This window comes from Leucoraja erinacea, chromosome 5 (genome assembly GCF_028641065.1).
Source record: "Leucoraja erinacea ecotype New England chromosome 5, Leri_hhj_1, whole genome shotgun sequence".
Classification (NCBI taxonomy): domain Eukaryota; kingdom Metazoa; phylum Chordata; class Chondrichthyes; order Rajiformes; family Rajidae; genus Leucoraja; species Leucoraja erinaceus.
In genome coordinates, this window is record NC_073381.1 from 29587656 (window position 1) to 29608972 (window position 21317).

General features: G+C 41.2%; 1 protein-coding gene across 1 annotated transcript in view; it reads right to left on the reverse strand.

Moving 5' to 3' along the window:
* Positions 1–1161: 1161 nt before the first annotated feature.
* nol10 (nucleolar protein 10) overlaps positions 1162–21317 on the reverse strand; it is a 56701-nt gene continuing 36545 nt past the window's right edge. Inside the window, 8 exon segments of the mRNA XM_055635307.1 lie at positions 1162–1673; positions 9331–9390; positions 9392–9434; positions 13646–13878; positions 15100–15273; positions 17230–17316; positions 19789–19887; positions 20152–20231. Coding sequence (XP_055491282.1) covers positions 1554–1673; positions 9331–9390; positions 9392–9434; positions 13646–13878; positions 15100–15273; positions 17230–17316; positions 19789–19887; positions 20152–20231 — 896 coding nt within the window. The 3' untranslated portion in view covers positions 1162–1553.

Below are 21317 nucleotides of genomic sequence, written 5' to 3' on the forward strand. Positions count from 1 at the left end.
ACATCTTCCTTTTTGTTGGACACAAAACATGTTTTGTTATTTGCTATTAGGATCACATCTCTTACATCTCTTTCTACAATGAAAATTTTAATGAATGTCGTTTCCTGCTCATCCTAAACGGAAAAATCTCATTGCACCGTTTTAAATTTCCACCCCTTTTATATACACACAGTTTGTTTGAGGTTAATGAAAATGCGTGTGGCATCGGTGGTCAATGTCAAGGCCTCTTCCCCAGGAAAAGGGAGGGGTGAAAATTAAAAACAATGTGATTTATTTAAATTGGGGCTGTCCTGATAGGGGAGAATGTTACAGCTGCACTTAGAGAGGATATCCCAGTGACACTACATTGGTAGAGGCCAGAAATAGGAAAATTGTAATTACTCTGATGAGGGTCTCCCAAAAACCAATGGGAGACCGAGGAACACATACACAGGCAGATTATGGAAAGATCTAAAAGCAATGGCGTTGTCTCAGGGGACTTTAATTTCCCCAACATATGGACCCCTTTAGTACTAGAGGTCTAGATGGGGTAGAATTTTATAGGTGGTTCTAGGAGGTACGTAGATATTCCAACATGGGAAAGGGCCATACGAGACCATGTTTTGGGAAAATAGCTGGTCAGGTGATTGGTTTTTCAGTGGAGGGGAACATTTTTGGAAGGTGTCAAGATAATTATCCTTAAAGACTGGAGAACAGTGAAAAGTACTACATTGGAGAAAGACTAATTACAACAATATTAGGCAAGAGCTGGGGAGAGATTGGGAGCAGGTATTATTGGGCAAGCATACATCTGACATGTGGGCGTTGCTTAAAGCCCAGCCTTTGCAGTGACAGTGGCCAAAACTGGAAGAGCAGTGAGCTTGGGTGACGCTTTTATATCTATGAAGCTGACAGGAAGCCCTCACCATCCTCCCGTTGCAAAACACAGGACATGTCTATTCAGGAAACGGGACCACCCATTGTGAACTGTTTACGCAAATACAAGATGACATAACTACATTATGTAACCTTTACCCAAGTCGGGGAGTATCATGAAGTTTCTACATGACTGCAGAAACACTCCAGACGTGACAGTTTTTTTAAAGACAGGAACATTTCATGTAGTCTAATACTTGGCAACTAATCTAGAACAGTCCCTATATTTATATACAAAGAAATTCCTTTCCATATCACAAATTCAATTGTTTAATTAAGAATAAAGCTAAATTATGAAAGACCATTTACAATTAGCTCGTAGAAAATGCTGATTTAGAGGTAAAACAGGTGCTGCTGAATAATCACTTGGACATAATATTTTGAATTTTTGTTAAGAGTATCTTGGTATGTTCTGATAAATATACGTGGTATTTAGTCTGTACACAGAAAATGAGATGCAAAAATACAAATTTCCAAGGTCCCACACCAAGTTCTTTCAAGTTGTCTGAAGCTGCAGATGGCACGTTCATACTCGCTACGAGCAGCCTTCAATGTTTCTTTCCATTTTACCGATGATGCTTTCAATGCAGTTTTAAAAATGCGTCACTGATGGAAATAAAACAGAAACATTCCTGTTTTTAGAAGGATGACTTTCTTTTCAAAGCTTTGCCTCGGAGGTGTTCTGCTGAACGTCTCAGTCGTCTTCTTTCTTCATGATGTTGCTTCTCAGCATCTTGTCGCTTCTTTTGCTGTTCAGACTGTGAAGGAAAGTTTGAGAAATTTAAAGAACTTGCACTTCCACAGCCCCCGCGGAAAGGCATTTTAAATCACATGATACAACAATAAGAGCAACAGAAAGGGAAAAATCAAGAGGATTTACACTGGGGCAACCAGAGGCATATATACATTTGTGAGGTTCTTGACAACATTTGGGAAAGCTAAGCTTTTATGGGGACAGAACTACAGTGATCAAGTAAGTGACCTCCAAAGATGAACAGCATGCAAAGCAAAATATTGTGCTTGCCAGGAATCTGAAAGAATAACAGAAAATGCTAGAAATATTCAACACATCCAGCAGCATCTATAGCAAAAGTAACAAGAGTTAATGTTTCAGCAGCTAGTAACATTTACAAGTTCCTGACATTATAACTTAGCATTTTGTATTGTTACACTCTTGTTGTATAGGATATAACACTAAATACAAAATTTCAGCAGTGTTTTGGAAACACTGACTGGAAGGCGTTTGCAGCCCAGGCCACCCTTGACTCTCACACGGACATTGATTCCTACACATCCTCTGTTCTGGACTTTATAAACTCCACCATCAATAGTGTCACCTCCCTCAAACAGGTGCCCATATACCCGAATCAGAAGCCATGGATGAACAGCGAGGTCAGGCTACTGCTGAAAGCACGGGACACCGCTTTCAGGTCAGGCGATGCTCGAGCCTACAGTTCATCCAGGGCTAACCTGAAGAGGGGCATCAGGAAGGCCAAGCACTGCCATAAGCTCAGGATTGAGGAGCACTTCAACAACAACTCCGACCCCCGACGCATGTGGCAAGGCATCCAGGCCATCACGGACTACAGACCCTCCAACATCACCCCCACATCCAGCGACGCCTCCTTCCTTGAGGAGCTTAATCACTTCTATGGCCGCTTCGACAGGGACAATCTAGAGACAGCCATCAAGGCTGTGCTACCTGCCGATCACCAACCCCTCACACTCACCCCCTGCGACGTGTACGTGGCACTGAGTAGGACTAATGCACGTAAGGCTGCTGGCCCTGACGGCATCCCCGGGCGCGTGCTCAGGGCCTGTGCTGCGCAGCTGACAGACGTCTGGACTGACATCTTCAACCTGTCACTTGCCCAAGCAGTTGTCCCCACTTGCCTTAAAGCCACCTCCATCGTGCCAGTGCCAAAACACTCCACTGCGGCAAGCCTCAACGACTTCTGCCCAGTTGCACTTACCCCCATCATCACCAAGTGCTTCGAGAGGCTGGTCCTGGCACACCTCAAAAGCTGCCTACCCCCCACACTGGATCCCTATCAGTTTGCCTACCGCAAGAACAGGAGTACGGAGGATGCCATCTCAACGGCACTTCACTCCGCCCTCTCCCACCTCGACAACAGAGACACTTATGTAAGAATGCTGTTCATCGATTACAGCTCAGCATTCAACACCATTATTCCATCAAAACTGATCACCAAACTCGGCAACCTGGGCATCGACCCCTCCCTCTGCAACTGGATACTGGACTTTCTAACCAACAGACCCCAGTCTGTGAGGTTAGACAAGCATACCTCTTCAACCCTCACCCTGAACACCGGCGTTCCTCAGGACTGTGTGCTGAGCCCCCTCCTCTACTCCCTCTTCACCTATGACTGCACACCTGTACATGGTACTAACACCATCATCAAGTATGCAGATGATACAACGGTGATTGGCCTCATCAGCAACAATGATGAGCTGGCCTACAGGGAGGAGGTCCAGCACTTAGCAGCATGGTGCGCTGACAACAACCTGGCCCTTAACTCCAAGAAGACCAAGGAGCTCATTGTAGACTTCAGGAAGTCCAGAGGCGGCACGCATACCCCCATCCACATTAACGGGACGGAGGTGGAACGTGTTTCTAGCTTCAGGTTCCTGGGAGTCAACATCTCCAATGACCTCTCTTGGACCCACAATACCTCTACTCTGATCAAGAAGGCTCATCAACGTCTCTTCTTCCTGAGGAGACTGAAGAAGGTCCATCTGTCTCCTCAGATCCTGGTGAACTTCTACCGCTGCACCATCGAGAGCATCCTTACCAACTGCATCACAGTATGGTATGGCAACTGCTCTGTCTCCGACCGGAAGGCATTGCAGAGGGTGGTGAAAATTGCCCAACGCATCACCGGTTCCACGCTCCCCTCCATTGAGTCTGTCCAAAGCAAGCGCTGTCTGCGGAGGGCGCTCAGCATCGCCAAGGACTGCTCTCACCCCAACCATGGACTGTTTACCCTCCTACCATCCGGGAGGCGCTACAGGTCTCTCCGTTGCCGAACCAGCAGGTCGAGGAACAGCTTCTTTCCGGCGGCTGTCACTCTACTCAACAACGTACCTCGGTGACTGCCAATCACCCCCCCCCCCGGACACGGACTTATATTTTTTTTAATTCAAATCGTTTGCTATGTCGCTCTTCAAGGGAGATGCTAAATGCATTTCGTTGTCTCTGTACTGTACACTGACAATGACAATTAAATTGAATCTGAATCTGAATTCTGTTTTTTTTATATTCAACCATGTCCAGATATATATAATATATAAAAAGGCATATATATATATATATATATATATATATAAATAAAAATATATATATTTATATATATATATAAATATAAATAAATATAAATATAATGTGTATATATATATATATGTGTGCGTGTGTGTGTGTGTATATGTATATATATATATATATATATATATATATATATATATAGAGAGAGAGAGAGAGAGAGAGAGAGAGAGAGAGAGAGAGAGATATATATATATATATATGTATGTGTTGCTTCTCCGTTGAAGACTTTGGAAATAAACTGCACTTCCACAATTTCTGCTGCTGAAAATGTAACTTTTTCCAACCAGACTCCCTTTCTAATTTGTTAAAGCAGTTATTATTTTTTTGCTTTTTCATTGCCAAACTGTTAAAGACATATTTTGTCAACAAGATTTCACCAAGAACTCGAATATAAATAGCTCCTTCAAAAGAGCAGCTATAATTTCATAGAAACATAGAAAATTGGTGCAGGAGGCCATTCGGCCCTTCGAGCCAGCACCACCATTCATTGTGGTCATGGCTGAATGTCCCCAATCATTAACCCGTGCCTGCCTTCTCCCCATATCCCTTGATACCACCAGCCCCTAGACCTCTATCTAACTCTCTCTTAAATCCATCCAGTGATTTGGCTTCCACTGCCCTCTGTGGCATCTAATGACAATTAAATACTTTGACTCTTAAATTGGAAAACATCCCTGGAATAAGAAATTTCAATTTTTTTTTTGTTGGTCACACTGCAAAGCTGGAACTTATCTATATGCAAGAAGAAAGCCAAAATGAAATTGAATCAAATCCCTATATTTATATACAACTTAAATTTCAGGTTGTTCTTTTGAGAAAATGAAAATATTTGACATGCATTCTCTTTTGTGCTTTCAATATTGCCTGAAGCTAGTCAAACAAAAGTTATTTTCGCTTTGAAATCACCTCAAACTGCAATGATAACTTATTTTCTCTTTTCAAACCTTGACAAAAACAATTGGATTTGGCAACACAAATTTGACATTTGTTTAAAACAGGCTTTTAATCATCTTCCAATTATTCTCAATCTTGATACTTATCATCCATAATATTTTTCAAATAGTTTATTACAGAAGATTGCTTTAACTTCATGTTTATGCTCACAGTTAAAAAATCTACTCAAGAATAAAACATTTTCTTCTTTGTTGTAGAATGCCAGCACCAATTGCTAAACAAGCTGCAAATCTTCAACTCCATACTGTACGGTAAATTCTTAAAACATTTCCCATTGGACACCCCATTTCCATATTATCTATTAATGTTATACTGATCTGATGATATACGCCATATCTCTTCCAATTACCTTCTCAAATGAGAAGTAACAGCAACTCTGAAATGACAATAGACAATACGTGCAGGAGTAGGCCATTCGGCCCTTCGGCCCTTCGAGCTGCTCCATTTTCTCAGCATATCAGTCCCGCCATCCCGGGAATTAACCTTGTAAACCTACGCTGCACTCCCTCAATAGCAAGAATGTCCTTCCTCAAATTAGGGGACCAAAACTGCACACAATACTCCAGGTGTGGTCTCACTAGGGCTCTGTACAACTGCAGGAGGACCTCTTTGCTCCTATATTCGATTCCTCTTGTTATGAAGGCCAACATGCCATTCGCTTTTTCATTGCCTGCTGTACCTGCATGTTTACTTTCCTAGACTGATGTACAAGGACCCCCAGATCCCGTTGTACTTCCCCTTTTCCCAACTTGACGCCATTTAGATAGTAATCTGCCTTCCTGTTTTTGCTACCAAAGTGGATAACCTCACATTTATCCACATTAAACTTCATCTGCCTTGCATCTGCCAACTCCCCCAACCTGTCCAAGTCACCCTGCATTCTCATAGCATCCTCCTCACAGTTCACACTGCCACCCAGCTTTGTGTAATCTGCAAATTTGCTAATGTTACTTTGAATCTCTTCATCTAAATCATTGATGTATATTGTAAATAGCTGTATCCCAGCACCGAGCCTTGCATGGTCTGGGAATTTCTTATTTAGGTTTGCTTTCAAAGCCTGGGCCGTAATCTTGCAGGCTACTTATCTGTTTGTGTACCTTAATCAATCTCCCTTTCAAAATTTGAGATAATCTCCAAGGGAGATATGAAAGATCACAAATGCCCTGTCTGCTCTGCCAGGAACAGTGACTAGGAACTTGCATTGTACAGGGCTTTTATTAATTGCTGCACTGAATCAAAATTATAAACACGCGACTCATACTTATCTAGAAGTCATCAAAACTCACAGAGCCTCATGTAAGCAAAAAGCAGGTTTAGAAGGATATGGGCCAAACGCAGGTAGTGGGACTAATGTAGATGGGGCACATTGGTCGGCGTGGGCAGGTTGGGCCCTTCAGGCACTACATATCCACGACGACCAAGATGCCCCATCCCGCTAGACCCACTTGCCTGCGCTTGGCTCATATCGCAAGTTCACAAGCTATAGGAGTAGAATTAGGCCATTCGGCCCATTGAGTCTACTCCGCCATGCAATCATGGCTGCTCTCTGCCTCCTAATCCCATTTTCCCGACTTCTCCCCATAACCATTGACACCCATTCTAATCAAGAATTTGTCTCTCTGCCTTAAAAATATCCACTGACTTGGCCTCCACAGCCTTCTGTGGCAATAAGTTCCACAGATTAACTATCCTCTGACAAAAGTAGTTCCTCCTCACCTCTTTTCTAAAAGAGCACCCTTTAATTCTGAGGCTACGACCTCTGGCCCTAGACTCTCCCACCAGTTGAAACATCCTTTCCACATCCACTCTATCTATGCCATTCATTATTCTATGTTTCAATGAGGTCCCCCCTCAATCTTCTAAACTCAAGCGGTTCTCATTGAATTCTTTCCTATCCAATAGAAATCTTTCCTATCCATGTGCCTGTCCAAATATCTTTCAAATGCTCTTAAAATATTTGCTCAACCAGCTCCTCTGGCAGCTCATGCCGTATGCCCACGACCCTGTGTGAAAAAGTTGCCGCTCAGGCTCCTCTTAAATCTTTCCCCTCATACCGTAAACCCATGTCCCCTGGTTCTCGTTTCCCCAACCACGATTAAAAGACTCTGTATTTACCCTATCTATTCCTCTCGTGACTTTATACACTTCTATAAATTCACCGCTCAGCCTCCTGCACTCCGAGGAATTAAGTCCTAGCGTGCTCAACCTCTCCCTATAGCTCAAACCCTCTAGTCCTGGCAACAATCTCATAAATTTTCTCTGAACTCTTCAGTTTAACAAATTCCTTCCAGTGACAAAAACTGAACACAATACCCCAAATGCACCTCACCATCTTGTACAACTGTAACATAACATCGGAACTTCTATACTCTATACACTGACTGATGAAGGCCAACGTATCAAAAGCCTTCTATACTACCCTATTACTTGATGGCACTTTCAGAGAGCTATTTACCTGCACTCCTAGATCTCTCTTCCCTACAACACTCCCCAGGGTCCTTACTGTTCACTGAAAAAATCTTCCTTGGTTTAACTTCCAAAAATGCAGCACCTTGCACTTATCTGCATTAAACTGCATTGGCCATTCCAAAGTCCACCTGCCCAGCTGATCATGATCGTGCTGTAATTTATGATAAGCATCTTCGCTATTTATGGTACTACAGGTGCACAACCTTTTATCCGAAATTCCAAATAACGAAAAGCTCCGAATAGCGGACATTTTTTCGGTCCTTGAAGACGTTCACTGAGGGCGGCCCGCAGACGTGACAGCGGAACCTCCGGTTGGTCCTCGAAGAAAGGGGAACTAAATCCCCATTCATAAAAGAGAAGGTGAGGGTATATTGCGCAGGAGGGTTAATAATTGACTATCTGCTGCTGCCTGCCCGCTGAGTTAAAAAGTTCCCACAGTAGACTCACGATACACAGTGTATCGTGAGTCTTGCGTGGGAACTTTTTAACTCAGCGGGCAGGCAGCAGCAGATTGTCGCTCCCTTCAATTTCACCCCACCTACACCCCTCTGCTTCCCGGCCATGTGTGTGACCCCTTCCCTCCCCAGCTCCCCGCCCATTGCACCGGCGCGGGGGCTTTGCACTGTCTTCACGTCGGCGATGCCAGCAGGTCAGTGCCAGTCACCGGAGACGTCAGGACCAACGGGACACCGATCCGCAGGCCCACTGCAAGCACGGAGATCCCAGAGACCCACAGCCAGCAGCAGCCCAGCCCCGTTCCAACTCCTTGGAAAACTGCAAACTGGCCGGAGAGGTCAGGACCACCAGAAGCCGCTCCCCGATGGGCCGCTACGGCGACAAGTGGCAGTTCGCCCACAGCCCGAGCTGTGCCCCCTCATCGGGACACCGACCGCCAGGCCCACTGCAAGCACGGAGATCCCGGATCAGCAACTCCAGCCCAGCCCCGCTCCAACTCCAGAGGAACACGCTCCCCGTAGGGGCAGAAGCTGATGGTGTGCAAGGTACGTCTTGTTCTTGGGGTGGCGCAGCTCGGGCTGTGGGCGAACTGCCACTTGTCGCCGTAGCCTGGAGTTGGAGGGGGGGGGGGTATTGTGCTGTTTGATCGCCCCCTGCTATCCCAGGGACAGGGAGACACAGCGGCTTTTGAGAATGGTGGCCAATCACTTCCAAAGTTCTGCCCACACAGTCAGTACACCTCTCCTACACTTGTCTCCCGCACTAAGATCATCTCGCAGAGAATGATCCCAGTCTAACCCTCCCTATTCTCTCCTATTCTGCAAGAAAAAACTACACTGAAGACTCAAACTCGCGATCGAGTAACTGCCGGGATCGAGGCGCAAACTCGCGACCTTGCGGATATGAGCCGAGCACTCTACCACTGAGCCAGCCGTTAAAATCTACGCAAAAAATTTTCCATTCTGAAAGCCGATAAATTCCGAATTACGAAAAGTGTCTGGTCCCAAGGCTTTCGGATAAAAGGTTGTGCACCTGTACTGAGTTTAGTGTTATCCATAAGCTTGGTAATCATGCGTTATATACTCAACCAAATACAAATTTCCAATAATCTCAAGATTTTATATCTACTCACTATTACTTTATCTTTCTATAAATATTCAAATCTTACTGTGAGCATTGTAGAATTTGCTTACCTTTTTAAGGGCAAATGTTAACTGTTTACTGCCTACAGTGGTATTAGACAAATGAAGTGTTTCCAGACTTTTCTTCCTGCTTCAGACGATCTTCAAGCGTTGTCCTGTACAATATAAAATACAAAAATAAAGATATAATGAAAGGTTTTTCTAATCGCCAGATATTGTTACAGGACCTTGTGCTGTTAACAAGGCTATCAATAATTCCACAACTTTAATTTCCTCTGGGTAGATACTGGTTTCTTAAATTGCTGCAGTCCTTTGTGAAGCTACTCCTGCTGTGCAGTTTGATACAATTGACTGCCTTTCAGAACAATTTCAGACAATAGCTATGAGCCTGGGATCATATGCAGTCCAAAAGTGGTAAAAACTTTGTTTTAAAAAAGATTGGTACTTCATCCAGTTACTGATATCGGGTTTCTACACAAAATTCATATAAATAACTATTCAAAATAAAATCCCCCCAGTTAATAATAATATTAGTTCCGAGTTCAGGGATTATAAACTGCAATGTGTAGTTTAGCTATAATGAAGTTGATGAGCAGTTTAATAGCACGTTCTCATATTCCCTGAATGCATCCAAGTTTTTGTCATTACACTATCCGGTCTGAAAACAGTGGTTCATTCACAAAAAGACTATTACTTTAAAAAATGACTTATCAGCAGTATAGTCAACAAGGAAAATAATCCACATGGTATTGACCAAAAATTCACAAGTGCATAGTTCCTGTGGGCATAATTGAAGTCTGAGAATAAAACCCATTGTAAACAAAGACTTGACGTAGCAAATATGCAAAAAAATTGTGATTTTAATAGTTCATGTTACAAACTTCAAACTACAAGAATAAATGTTCTTAAAGCAATATCTTTCAAATTCACAGTATTCGCAAGTCAATAAATTAACTTGATGTCTTATGTTATGAAGCAAATTGGCATCTGGTTTTCCTTGGCAAGGGCTAATGACCAGGAAAGAGATAAGAACAAGTCAAGATCTTTAACACTGCTTGAACAAATACATGCTAAAATTTAACGCTCATTAAAAGATAACCTCTGACAAAACAAGTCACCTCAGTACTAACTAACCAACATAATTGTATGTTCAAGGTCAAAGAAGAATATCTATAACTTCAGTACAGAAACAATTCTAGTAACTGAGCAAAGCTGATATTCAGTTCCCAGTAAAGAGTTCTCAAATGTAAATTTTAAATCAATACAAGTAGAATTCTTGCCGACATGTCCCATATTTGGGTATGGGGAAATTAACGGAGTAATGACATGCCTCGTAGGACAAGGTTAGGCTTTAAATTATCCAGTATTTCCTTTTTTATTTCAGATTTTCAGCTTATGGGTTTTCAAATCTAATTTTCTTTGGGAAAGTACCAGAATCTTGCACATCCTCTCTTAAATCTGGACCACAAATCATTACATACTCTGTATAATACACTCTTATTGCCATATCTGAGTTACTGTGCGGAGATATGGGGTAACACCTGCAAAACCAACTACAGCCGTTATGCACATTACAAAAAAGAGCAATAAGAATCATCACTAACGTTGGATATCTTGAACATACCAATTTATTATTCTTAAAGTCACATACACTGAAGTTCACCGATCTGGTTAAATTTAAGACTAAATATCAATCATGTACAAAGCAAGAAATAATTTACTTCCAGGAAATATACAAAAACTGTTTATGGAAAGACAGGGTGGGTATAATTTGAGAGGGAAACTTAATTTAAAGAAAAACTCAATGTCAGAACAACTCTTAAAAGTATGTGCATAGCAATCTGCGGGGTGAATTTGTGGAATGGTTTGGGACAGGGGATAAAACTTAGCACAAACATAATTCAGTTTAAAAAGATGTACAAAAACACTTTTTTAAAAGTATATTGGGATGAGAATAGGCGATTGTGAGTGGGATATTTGTTATACTGATTGTATTGGGAAGGGTGATTATAGGGTGATGGGTTGTATATATGACTAAGAGATACTGTATAGTACATGAGGGTGTTTTATTTTTTCTCTCTCTTTTTTTGTTTGGCTTTATAAATATTTGATTAGTGTATGCATGTAAATACATATGGAAATAGGTGTTTATAGCTGCTAAATTTGTATAAGAATTATAAGTAGTTGAATAAGGGGTGGGAATCAATAAGCTGTGGCTTCTTCCTGCTCCTTTTCTGACATACAATTCATTTATTTATAAATATTGTTTATGACACTATAAATATTCTTGTTTTGTTTTTTTTGTTTTTGTATGCTGTTTCATACTTGCTTTTTTAGTTTTGATCTGTTCGAAATAAAGGATTTGTTATTATTATTAAATCCCCTTGCCCTGGAGTCCTTCATAGAAACATAGAAACATAGAAATTAGGTGCAGGAGTAGGCCATTCGGCCCTTCGAGCCTGCACCGCCATTCAATATGATCATGGCTGATCATCCAACTCAGTATCCCGTACCTGCCTTCTCTCCATACCCCCTGATCCCCTTAGCCACAAGGGCCACATCTAACTCCCTCTTTAAATATAGCCAATGAAGTGGCCTCAACTACCCTCTGTGGCAGAGAGTTCCAGAGATTCACCACTCTCTGCGTGAAAAAAGTTCTTCTCATCTCGGTTTTAAAGGATTTCCCCTTTATCCTTAAGCTGTGACCCCTTGTCCTGGACTTCCCTAACATCGGGAACAATCTTCCTGCATCTAGCCTGTCCAACCCCTTAAGAATTTTGTAAGTTTCTATAAGATCCCCTCTCAATCTTCTAAATTCTAGAGAGTATAAACCAAGTCTATCCAGTCTTTCTTCATAAGACAGTCCTGACATCCCAGGAATCAGTCTGGTGAACCGTCTCTGCACTCCCTCTATGGCAATAATGTCCTTCCTCAGATTTGGAGACCAAAACTGTACGCAATACTCCAGGTGTGGTCTCACCAAGACCCTGTACAACTGCAGTAGAACCTCTCTGCTCCTATACTCAAATCCTTTTGCAATGAAAGCTAACATACCATTCGCTTTCTTTACTGCCTGCTGCACCTGCATGCCTACCTTCAATGACTTCATGCCTACCATGACACCCAGGTCTCGCTGCATCTCCCCCTTTCCCCAATCGGCCACCATTTAGATAATAGTCTGCTTTCCTGTTTTTGCCACCAAAATGGATAACCTCACATTTATCCACATTATACTGCATCTGCCAAACATTTGCCCACTCACCCAGCCTATCCAAGTCACCCTGCAGTCTCCTAGCATCCTCCTCACAGCTAACACTGCCCCCCAGCTTAGTGTCATCCGCAAACTTGGAGATATTGCCTTCAATTCCCTCATCCAGATCATTAATATATATTGTAAATAGCTGGGGTCCCAGTACTGAGCCTTGGGGTACCCCACTAGTCACTGCCTGCCATTGTGAAAAGGACCCGTTTACTCCTACTCTTTGCTTCCTGTTTGCCAGCCAGTTCTCTATCCACATCAATACTGAACCCCCAATGCCTTGTGCTTTAAGTTTGTATACTATTTTTTTATGTGGGACCTTGTCGAAAGCCTTCTGGAAGTCCAGATACACCACATCCACTGGTTCTCCCCTATCCACGCTACTAGTTACATCCTCGAAAAATTCTATAAGATTCGTCAGACATGATTTACCTTTCGTAAATCCATGCTGACTTTGTCCAATGATTTCACCACTTTCCAAATGTGCTGCTATCCCATCTTTAATAACTGACTCTAGCAGTTTCCCCACTACCGATGTTAGACTAACTGGTCTGTAATTCCCCATTTTCTCTCTCCCTCCCTTCTTAAAAAGTGGGGTTACGTTTGCTACCCGCCAATCTTCAGGAACTACTCCAGAATCTAAAGAGTTTTGAAAGATTATTACTAATGCATCCACTATTTCTGGAGCTATTTCTGGAGCTACTTCCTTAAGTACTCTGGGATGCAGCCTATCTGGCCCTGGGGATTTATCGGCCTTTAATCCATTCAATTACCCAACACCACTTCCCGGCTAACCTGGATTTCACTCAATTCCTCCAACTCCTTTGACCCGCGGTCCCCTGCTATTTCCGGCAAATTATTTATGTCTTCCTTAGTGAAGACGGAACCAAGTTCAACAATTACACGTTTGAATCCACCCTACCAATTTCTTTCAAAGTTCTAAACCTTTAATATTCAAGCAAGTAATACCAATAAAGCACCTACTATCTCCTCAAATCTAACCCTTGGAGCACTTGTAAACTTCTACCAAATCTCATAAACCCACTATTAGGGAAACTAGTACTACGTACATGAAAATATGTTTAGTGAAACAGAGCCATCACTTACTTGAGCAGTTTTTGTTTATGGGCAGCATCTTGAAAACTTCTGAACTCTTCTCCAGCTTTGATCTCGAAGAATTTGGGTTTTGGACGACTTTGTTGATTTCTTTCCATTAACCTCAACTTTTCTTCTTTGCGCAGGAGTTTGTGCTGTTTTTGGACCTCTTCAACCCAGCCTCGATCATCATCAGAACTTTCCGAGCTCTCTGCATCACTAGGTTTTCCTTCCAATTCTTCTTCCTTTGGACCACAATGGTACAATTGTATTAATATCTGAAGATGCTGAAGACAATTATTTTTGTGCCTTGAATAATTGGCAGAATTATTTTAATTGTGAATAATTTGAATGACGGAGGGCACACAATGGCATTCAATATAGGTCATTGCGCTTCCAGATTTATCGTTAATATATATCTGTGTTTATATCTGGAAGATAAATGATCCCAGTGCTCAGTCTTTGAAATGCTTTTCCTTGAACGGGGAGTGGAAAGTGGCGAGTCTTTGAATAAGTTAAGGGCAGAGGTTAATAGATCCATGATAAGAGGGTAAAAGGTTACTACTGTTAATTGGGAATGTGTTGTTAAGGTTACAACAGACTTGAATGACTCCGTGGCCTCATTAAGTGTTCTTCATTCAAACATCTGTGATTGTATTTCTGTATCGGGAATTCTGCATAAAGATTTCTCTACCCTTTTCCAAAAAATCCCAGATTTTTTGGTCCTCCTTTAGACGGGGCATCTTGGTCAGCATGGATGAGTTGGCCGAAAGCCCAGTTTCCATGCTGTATGACTCTATGATAGGTTAAGAACTGATGATAGACACGAAATGCTGGAGTAACTCAGAGGGACAGGCAGCATTTCTGGAGAGAAGGAATGGGTGACATATTGAGTTGAGCCACTTCTTCAGATCGGATTAATTGCTTTCACACTCTCTACCTCCATTTTAAATTTGATCCAATGTAAAATCTGCATCTTTGAAAATCAAATGAGATTTTAAATCGTCTGTTGCCCGACTTAATCTTATCGATTACATAAAACCATTGATTGAACATACAACCAAATACGTTGTATTTGTATAGCAAGAATATTGTTTTTAATTAATATGAATGCCTGGAATTGTATGTGCAGCAACTTGCAATCTCAGCAAAAATTAAAACAGATGTCAAAACTTGGAAGTGATTGCCAAGTTGCTTTATTTAAACCCATATATTCATACTATTTTATGAATGATAGGACAGATAAGGACTAAAACAATTTATTGCACCCTCTTTGTGCTTTTAGAAACCCATTGTTGATTTCACCCAATTATGACTCGCTACAAGTTCTTTTTACAAACAAAACCATTATGCCAGCCGATTGCTATCATGCAGTTCCTAACACCACAACCATGAAAATGCTTATTTTTCACCACTTTTAAACTTTTCAACCCAAGATATTGTCTTTGTTTTAATCAATATATTACCTGTCCAGTCTCTATCTGCTCTTGTAGTCGCTTAAGTTTCTTCTTTCTTTTTTCTGAGGCTTTGGACACAATTGGATTGATAAGCCTGAATTCTTCACTAGCTTCATCCACTTGAAAGTCAGGATTTTCAAACATTACCTTGAATCGCTCATCTCGCAAAATGTTGGGTAAATTCTGACATAAAACAAGAAGAAAATTTACAGAATTTTACATAGCAGGCATGACAGAGCACATTTTTAGTATGTGTTAAAAGTATATTTTAGTGTTCCTTGGTTTGTTTTATGTGGCGGGTGAGGGAGGAGGGGTTGGGGAAACTTTTTTTCCAATCTCTTACCTTGACGGAGATGCAATTTTTTCCCGTATGGTATCTCCATCTCCACTGCGGCCTAACATCCGGCCTTTCCTGGAAACCGACCCGGCGCTCCAAGCCGTGGGAGTATATGGGACTTTAATATCGCGGAGCTTGCGATCCCTTTGCCGGGGATCGAAGCTCCAACTGCAGGGCCTGTGGACTTTAACATTGTGAAGCCCGTGGTCTCTGGTAAGAAGAGGCCGACTCGGGAGCTCCATGCCGCGGAGAGTTTCAACCACCCTGACGCAGGAGTTTCGATCACCCTGACGGGGGCATCGATCGCTGGCTGCGGGTGTTTTGATCGCCCCGACTGTGGATGGTTTGTCTGCCCCGACCGCGGGGGAACAAAGAGTAAGAAGATTGAACTTTATTACCTTCCATCACAGTGAGGAATGTGGAATCCACTGTGATGGATGTTTGTTAACTTTTATGTGGTTGTGTCTTGTTGCTTTTCGTATGGCTGCAAGGTAACTCAAATTTCACTGTTCCTTAATTGGTACATGTGACAATAAACTGACCTTGAAACCTTGAAATACATATTTAATTATCCAAGACAACGTAACATGCATCCTCTGGAAATCAAATACACTGCAACTGTTGGTTCCCTTTTATCCACCCTGTTTGTTACATCCTCAAAGAATTCCAGCAGATTTGGCAAACACAACTTCCCTTTTATAAAGCCATGCTGACAGTGCCAGAATGTCATGATATTTTCTCAGTGTGCCGTCAGTACCTCCTTAGTAATGGATTCTAGCATTTGCCCTGTGGAATGTTCCCATTGTTTTTCTGATTTAATATCAAGGATTTGGATGAGAATGTACAAGGTATGATTAGTAAGTTGCCGATGAGACTAAAGTAGGGGATAATGTAGACAGCGACATGTCAAAAACATTATCCTGATCAACTCTTCAAGTAGGCTGAGGAATGGCAGATGGAGTTTAATGCAATAAGTGTGTGTATTGCATTTTGGGAAGTCAAACCAGGGCAAGACCTTCATAGAGAACAGTAAGGACCTTGTGGAGTGTTTTAGAGCAGAGGGATATAGGAGTAGAGGTACATAGATTGCTGAAAATTGTGTCACAGTGTGGTACAGAAAGCTTTTGGCACATTGGCCTTCGTCAGGGTATTGAGTGTATATTACAGTTGTACAAGACATTGGTCAGGCCAGATTTAGAATACTGTGTTCAGTTGTGGTCACTTTGCTGTAGAAAGGATGTCATTAAGCTGGAAAGAGTGCAAAGATTTATGAGAATGTTGCCTATACTCGAGTGCCTGAGCTATAGTGAGAGGTTGGGCAAGCTAGGACTTTATTTCTTGAAGTGCAGGAGGTGATCTAATAGAGTATAAAATCCATGAGGGGAATAGATAATGCAAATACACCAAGTGATTTTATACAGAATAGAGAAATCAAAAACCAGAGGACATATATTTTATTAATCCTCTGTGAGAGGACTTTCGTGAGAGGAGCAAGATTAAATAAGAACCCGAGGGGCATTCTTTTTACTCAGAGGGCTGTGGGTATATGGAATGAGCTTCCAGAGTTTAGAGGGAAATGGGACAAACAGAAGCAAATTAATAGTTTAGATGGGACATCTTGGTCACCATGGACAAGCTGTGTCAAAGGGCCTGTTTTCATGCTGTACAATTCTATTCAAGAAAATCCATGGAAAATGATAAATTCCTTTCTGCCATACATAGAGACATTATAAACCAAACCTTTCCACCAATATTTATCAGTCAGATCGTACAATAATTAATTGCATCAAGGTAACTGTTACCTTTCCCTTCTTTTTCTTTTGTACTTGATCTTCTTTTTCTTCTTCAATAAACTTCAACGCTAACTCTTTGTTTACTCTTGGCAATTTCTGTACATAGGAATATTAAGTAAGCATTAATACAATATTGCAAATACATTGCCCAAAAATTAAAAATAAATCTCTCTTTATGGTTAACGATTGAACGCTCTCCGTTATTTCAGTTTTGGGAAACTTCGTAGAGAAAAGCATCAAGGTTGAATGTGCCTGAAAATACTGTTTGAACGCAAGCACCAAATCTGCCAAGTTATTTAAAAATGACAATTCATTACTAAACCGTTCAAAATGATTTGAAACCAGAAAGCATTTTTCAGTTGTGACCCATTTGAACTTTTATTATTAATTTAATTATAAGAAAAAAAAAAAATCACAATTTACCCCAAACGGCTTTCTAGAGCAATATTTTAAAAAAAGTTTGACGTAGAGAGAGTACACCAAGAGCCATCATCACTATTGTTTATTTGGCTTTACTTTAAAATCTACCACATTGAGATTGAACTGAGCAGGGTGGCACAGTGGTGCAGTAGTAGAGCTGTTGCCTACAGCACCAGAACCCAGGTTCGATCCTGACTACGGGTGCTGTCGGCATGGAATTTTTACGTTCTCCCTGTGACCGCATAGATTTTCCCATGGAGTTCCGGTTTCCCCTCACATCCTAAAGACATGCAGGTTTGTAGGTTAATTGGCTTCTGTAAAATTGCCCCAAGCAGGCAGATTGCGAAACTGGGATAACATAGAACTAGTGTATGGGTGATCATTTGTTGACGCGGTCTCTTTGGGCCTGTTTCCACGCTGTATCTCTAAACTGAACGTTGTTAAATATCAATTTCAACATTATGGGCAGCACAGTGGCACAGCTGTAGAGCTGCTGCTTCACAGAACCAGAGACCCACATTCAATCTTGACTACAGTTGCTGCCTGTGCAGAGTTTGTCAGATCTCACTGTGAACGCATGGTTTTTCTCTGGGCGTTCCAGTTTCGTCCCACAGTCCAAAGACGTGCAGGTCTTCTGTAGGTTAATCGGCTTCTGCAAATTCCCGCTTGTGTGTAGGATGCAAAAATGGGATGACATGGAACTAGTGCAGAGACGGTTCACCAGACTGATTCCTGGGATGTCAGGACTGTCTTATGAAGAAAGACTGGATAGACTTGGTTTATACCCTCTAGATCTATAAGATCCCCTCTCAATCTCTTTAGGAGATTGAGAGGGGATCTTATAGAAACTTACAAAATTCTTAAGGGGTTGGACAGGCTAGATGCAGGAAGATTGTTCCCGATGTTAGGGAAGTCCAGGACAAGGGGTCACAGCTTAAGGATAAGGGGGAAATCCTTTAAAACTGAGATGAGAAGAACTTTTTTCACACAGAGAGTGGTGAATCTCTGGAACTCTCTGCCACAGACGGTAGTTGAGGCCAGTTCATTGGCTATATTTAAGAGGGAGTTAGATGTGGCCCTTGTGGCTAAGGGGATCAGGGGGTATGGAGAGAAGGCAGGTACGGGATACCGAGTTGGATGATCAGCCATGATCATATTGAATGGCGGTGCAGGCTCAAAGGGCCGAATGGCCTACTCCTGCACCTAAATTTCTATGTTTCTAGTGTGTGGGTGATCAACGGTCAGCATGGACCAAGTGGGCCGAGGGGCTAATTTCACACACATTTGCTTCATTGTTTTCAAGCCTATCACATTTTGTGCATTGGATTGTAAGAAACAGGAGCAAGCCATATCACCCTTTCAGCCAGTTCCACAATTCAAGATCCTCTTCCACAGAGCATCACTCATTTCATATCTCTGAATTCCCTTATTACCTAAAAATCCATCAAACTCAGTTCTGTTTGAACAAAATTAAGCTTTCACAGACATCCAGGCCAAGTGAAACTTCTCATTTTTGAATGGCCTATCTTTATTCTGAAACAATGCCCTCTGATCTTACTTTCCTCAATCAAGAGGATTTTGAAGAATTTGATGGGATATCTTCTTATTCCTCTTAACTATAAAGAATACAGTTTTGGTTTACACAATCTTCTGGCAAATCTGTAACCCCAACAACCGGACTAGTAAATCTTTCTCATATTTCCTCTATTGGCAGTATATCCATTTTAGGCAAGAAGCCAAAACTGTACGTAATACTGCATGCGTGGTCCATTTAGACTTGAACAAATGCAAAAAGATTATTTACTTCCGTACTCAAATTTGTTTGTAAGGGCCAATGTATTATTTGCTTTCTTAATCTCTTTCTGCTGCACCTGGATGTCGGTCTTCAATGACGTGTGCCAGCACATCTAGCTCCCTTTGAATATACAAACCACCCAGTCTATCACCATTTCTGTTACGTGCAAAGTTGATAACTTACGTTTTTGATAGCACCATAATTAAACAAGATTAAGGAGTGCAAGAAGGGCAAATATAATTCACGGTTTCTAATGATGAGCATAAAAGCACGGGCATTACAGAGCAACTCTTATTAAAACTAAATAAACATGCTGTACTATTTCCCATTTACACCAAGCAGTATCCTCTTACCTGCACTTGGACTCTCTGAGTACGCGTTTCCTCTATTTTCTGTCTGATCTTATCTTTTCGGTATTCCTCATAAGCAAATGGATTTGTCATAGTTTTCACCTTTTAAATTACACAAATTCATGAATTAGCAACACCCTTTCGAAAATTGTATCAAAGTTTATATTTAAATACGCCAATTCAACCTGGATTTAATCAAACTATTTTTTTTTTTTTAAAGTTTACAACTCAAGTTATTTATATGTAGTAAAGGCACATATTTAGTGTTAGAAGAAAACAAAAGCAAGGGCAGTGCATTTAAAGAATCTTCAAACATAAATTTAGGGACTCAATCCTAAAAACAACTTCCCCAGCATATTTGAATACCTTGTGATATAGTCGAATGTCCAAAAAGAATCCATGCATGTATGCCCGAAGTAGTGCGGTGCCGATAAGGTGATCAAGACCTACAGTAAAAAGTTACAGAATAGAACTCTTGTAATTTTTGCTAAAAGTATCATACATGGCTTACACATTTTTTTGATAATTATTATTACTCTCCCAAAATCTTTGTCTTTTTAATAAAATCTAGTAAGCATCTTCAATGTACTGATAAAATCACTGGATTTTCTTAATCCTCTTTCAAACCTCCAGGATAAACTGGATTTCCACTTCAATTTTGCAGTTCACTGTCTGGATTCTTATTTACTCAAAGTGAACCACTGCCATTTATAACTCTCCTCAGTTATGGTTTAGTTTGTTCTTGTTCAGGCTCAAAGATTATCTGCACTGATTTCCCACTAACAGACTGTGTCCGGTGGAGACCGTATGGGTGTCAAACATCAACAATTTCTGATGCTAACAAATGAGGCACGTTGGCTGGTGTTTTTGGAGATAAAATTACTCCAAATATCACCAGCATAGCCTGTGTTTTCCGTCAGAATACATATCCACCATAGAGATTACATGCTTTACATTTGACCTTTGGAGGTCTTTGGATCTTATGCATAAAATCTAATGCATTGAAAATGACGCTCACTTCCTTAAAATCTTCAGGTCACTTGCTTTGGTAAAACCAGGCAATGCAAAACCTCGAGTGCATTAAAATCAAAAATAATTTTCCTCAAATGCCATCCATTACCAAGATCCCTTACTACAATCTCTGCAGCATTAACCTTTAAACTCACCTCAATGATATTGCATTCGAAAACCTTACTTCACCAGCCCCTTTTCAGAGGCCTCATGATCCTCACCATCCTCTTCCTTTTAACTACAAAGCATCTTAATTATACATTCTGCTGTAATAGAAGTATATACAGGCAGCCACCGGGTTACTTCGTGGTGCTGCTCCTGAGAAATGTTAGTAAGCTGATTTTACCCGATGTCAGAAACATCTATTCTCTATAGTAAACGTTTTTGTAACACTTTATATTTGTTACAATTCTTCCATTTCATTGAATAATCACCATAACACTTCTTGTAAATAAACCAATGGAATATATTGTTTCTCGGCATTAATGAATAAGAAAAAACATTTTATTCATATTACTAGC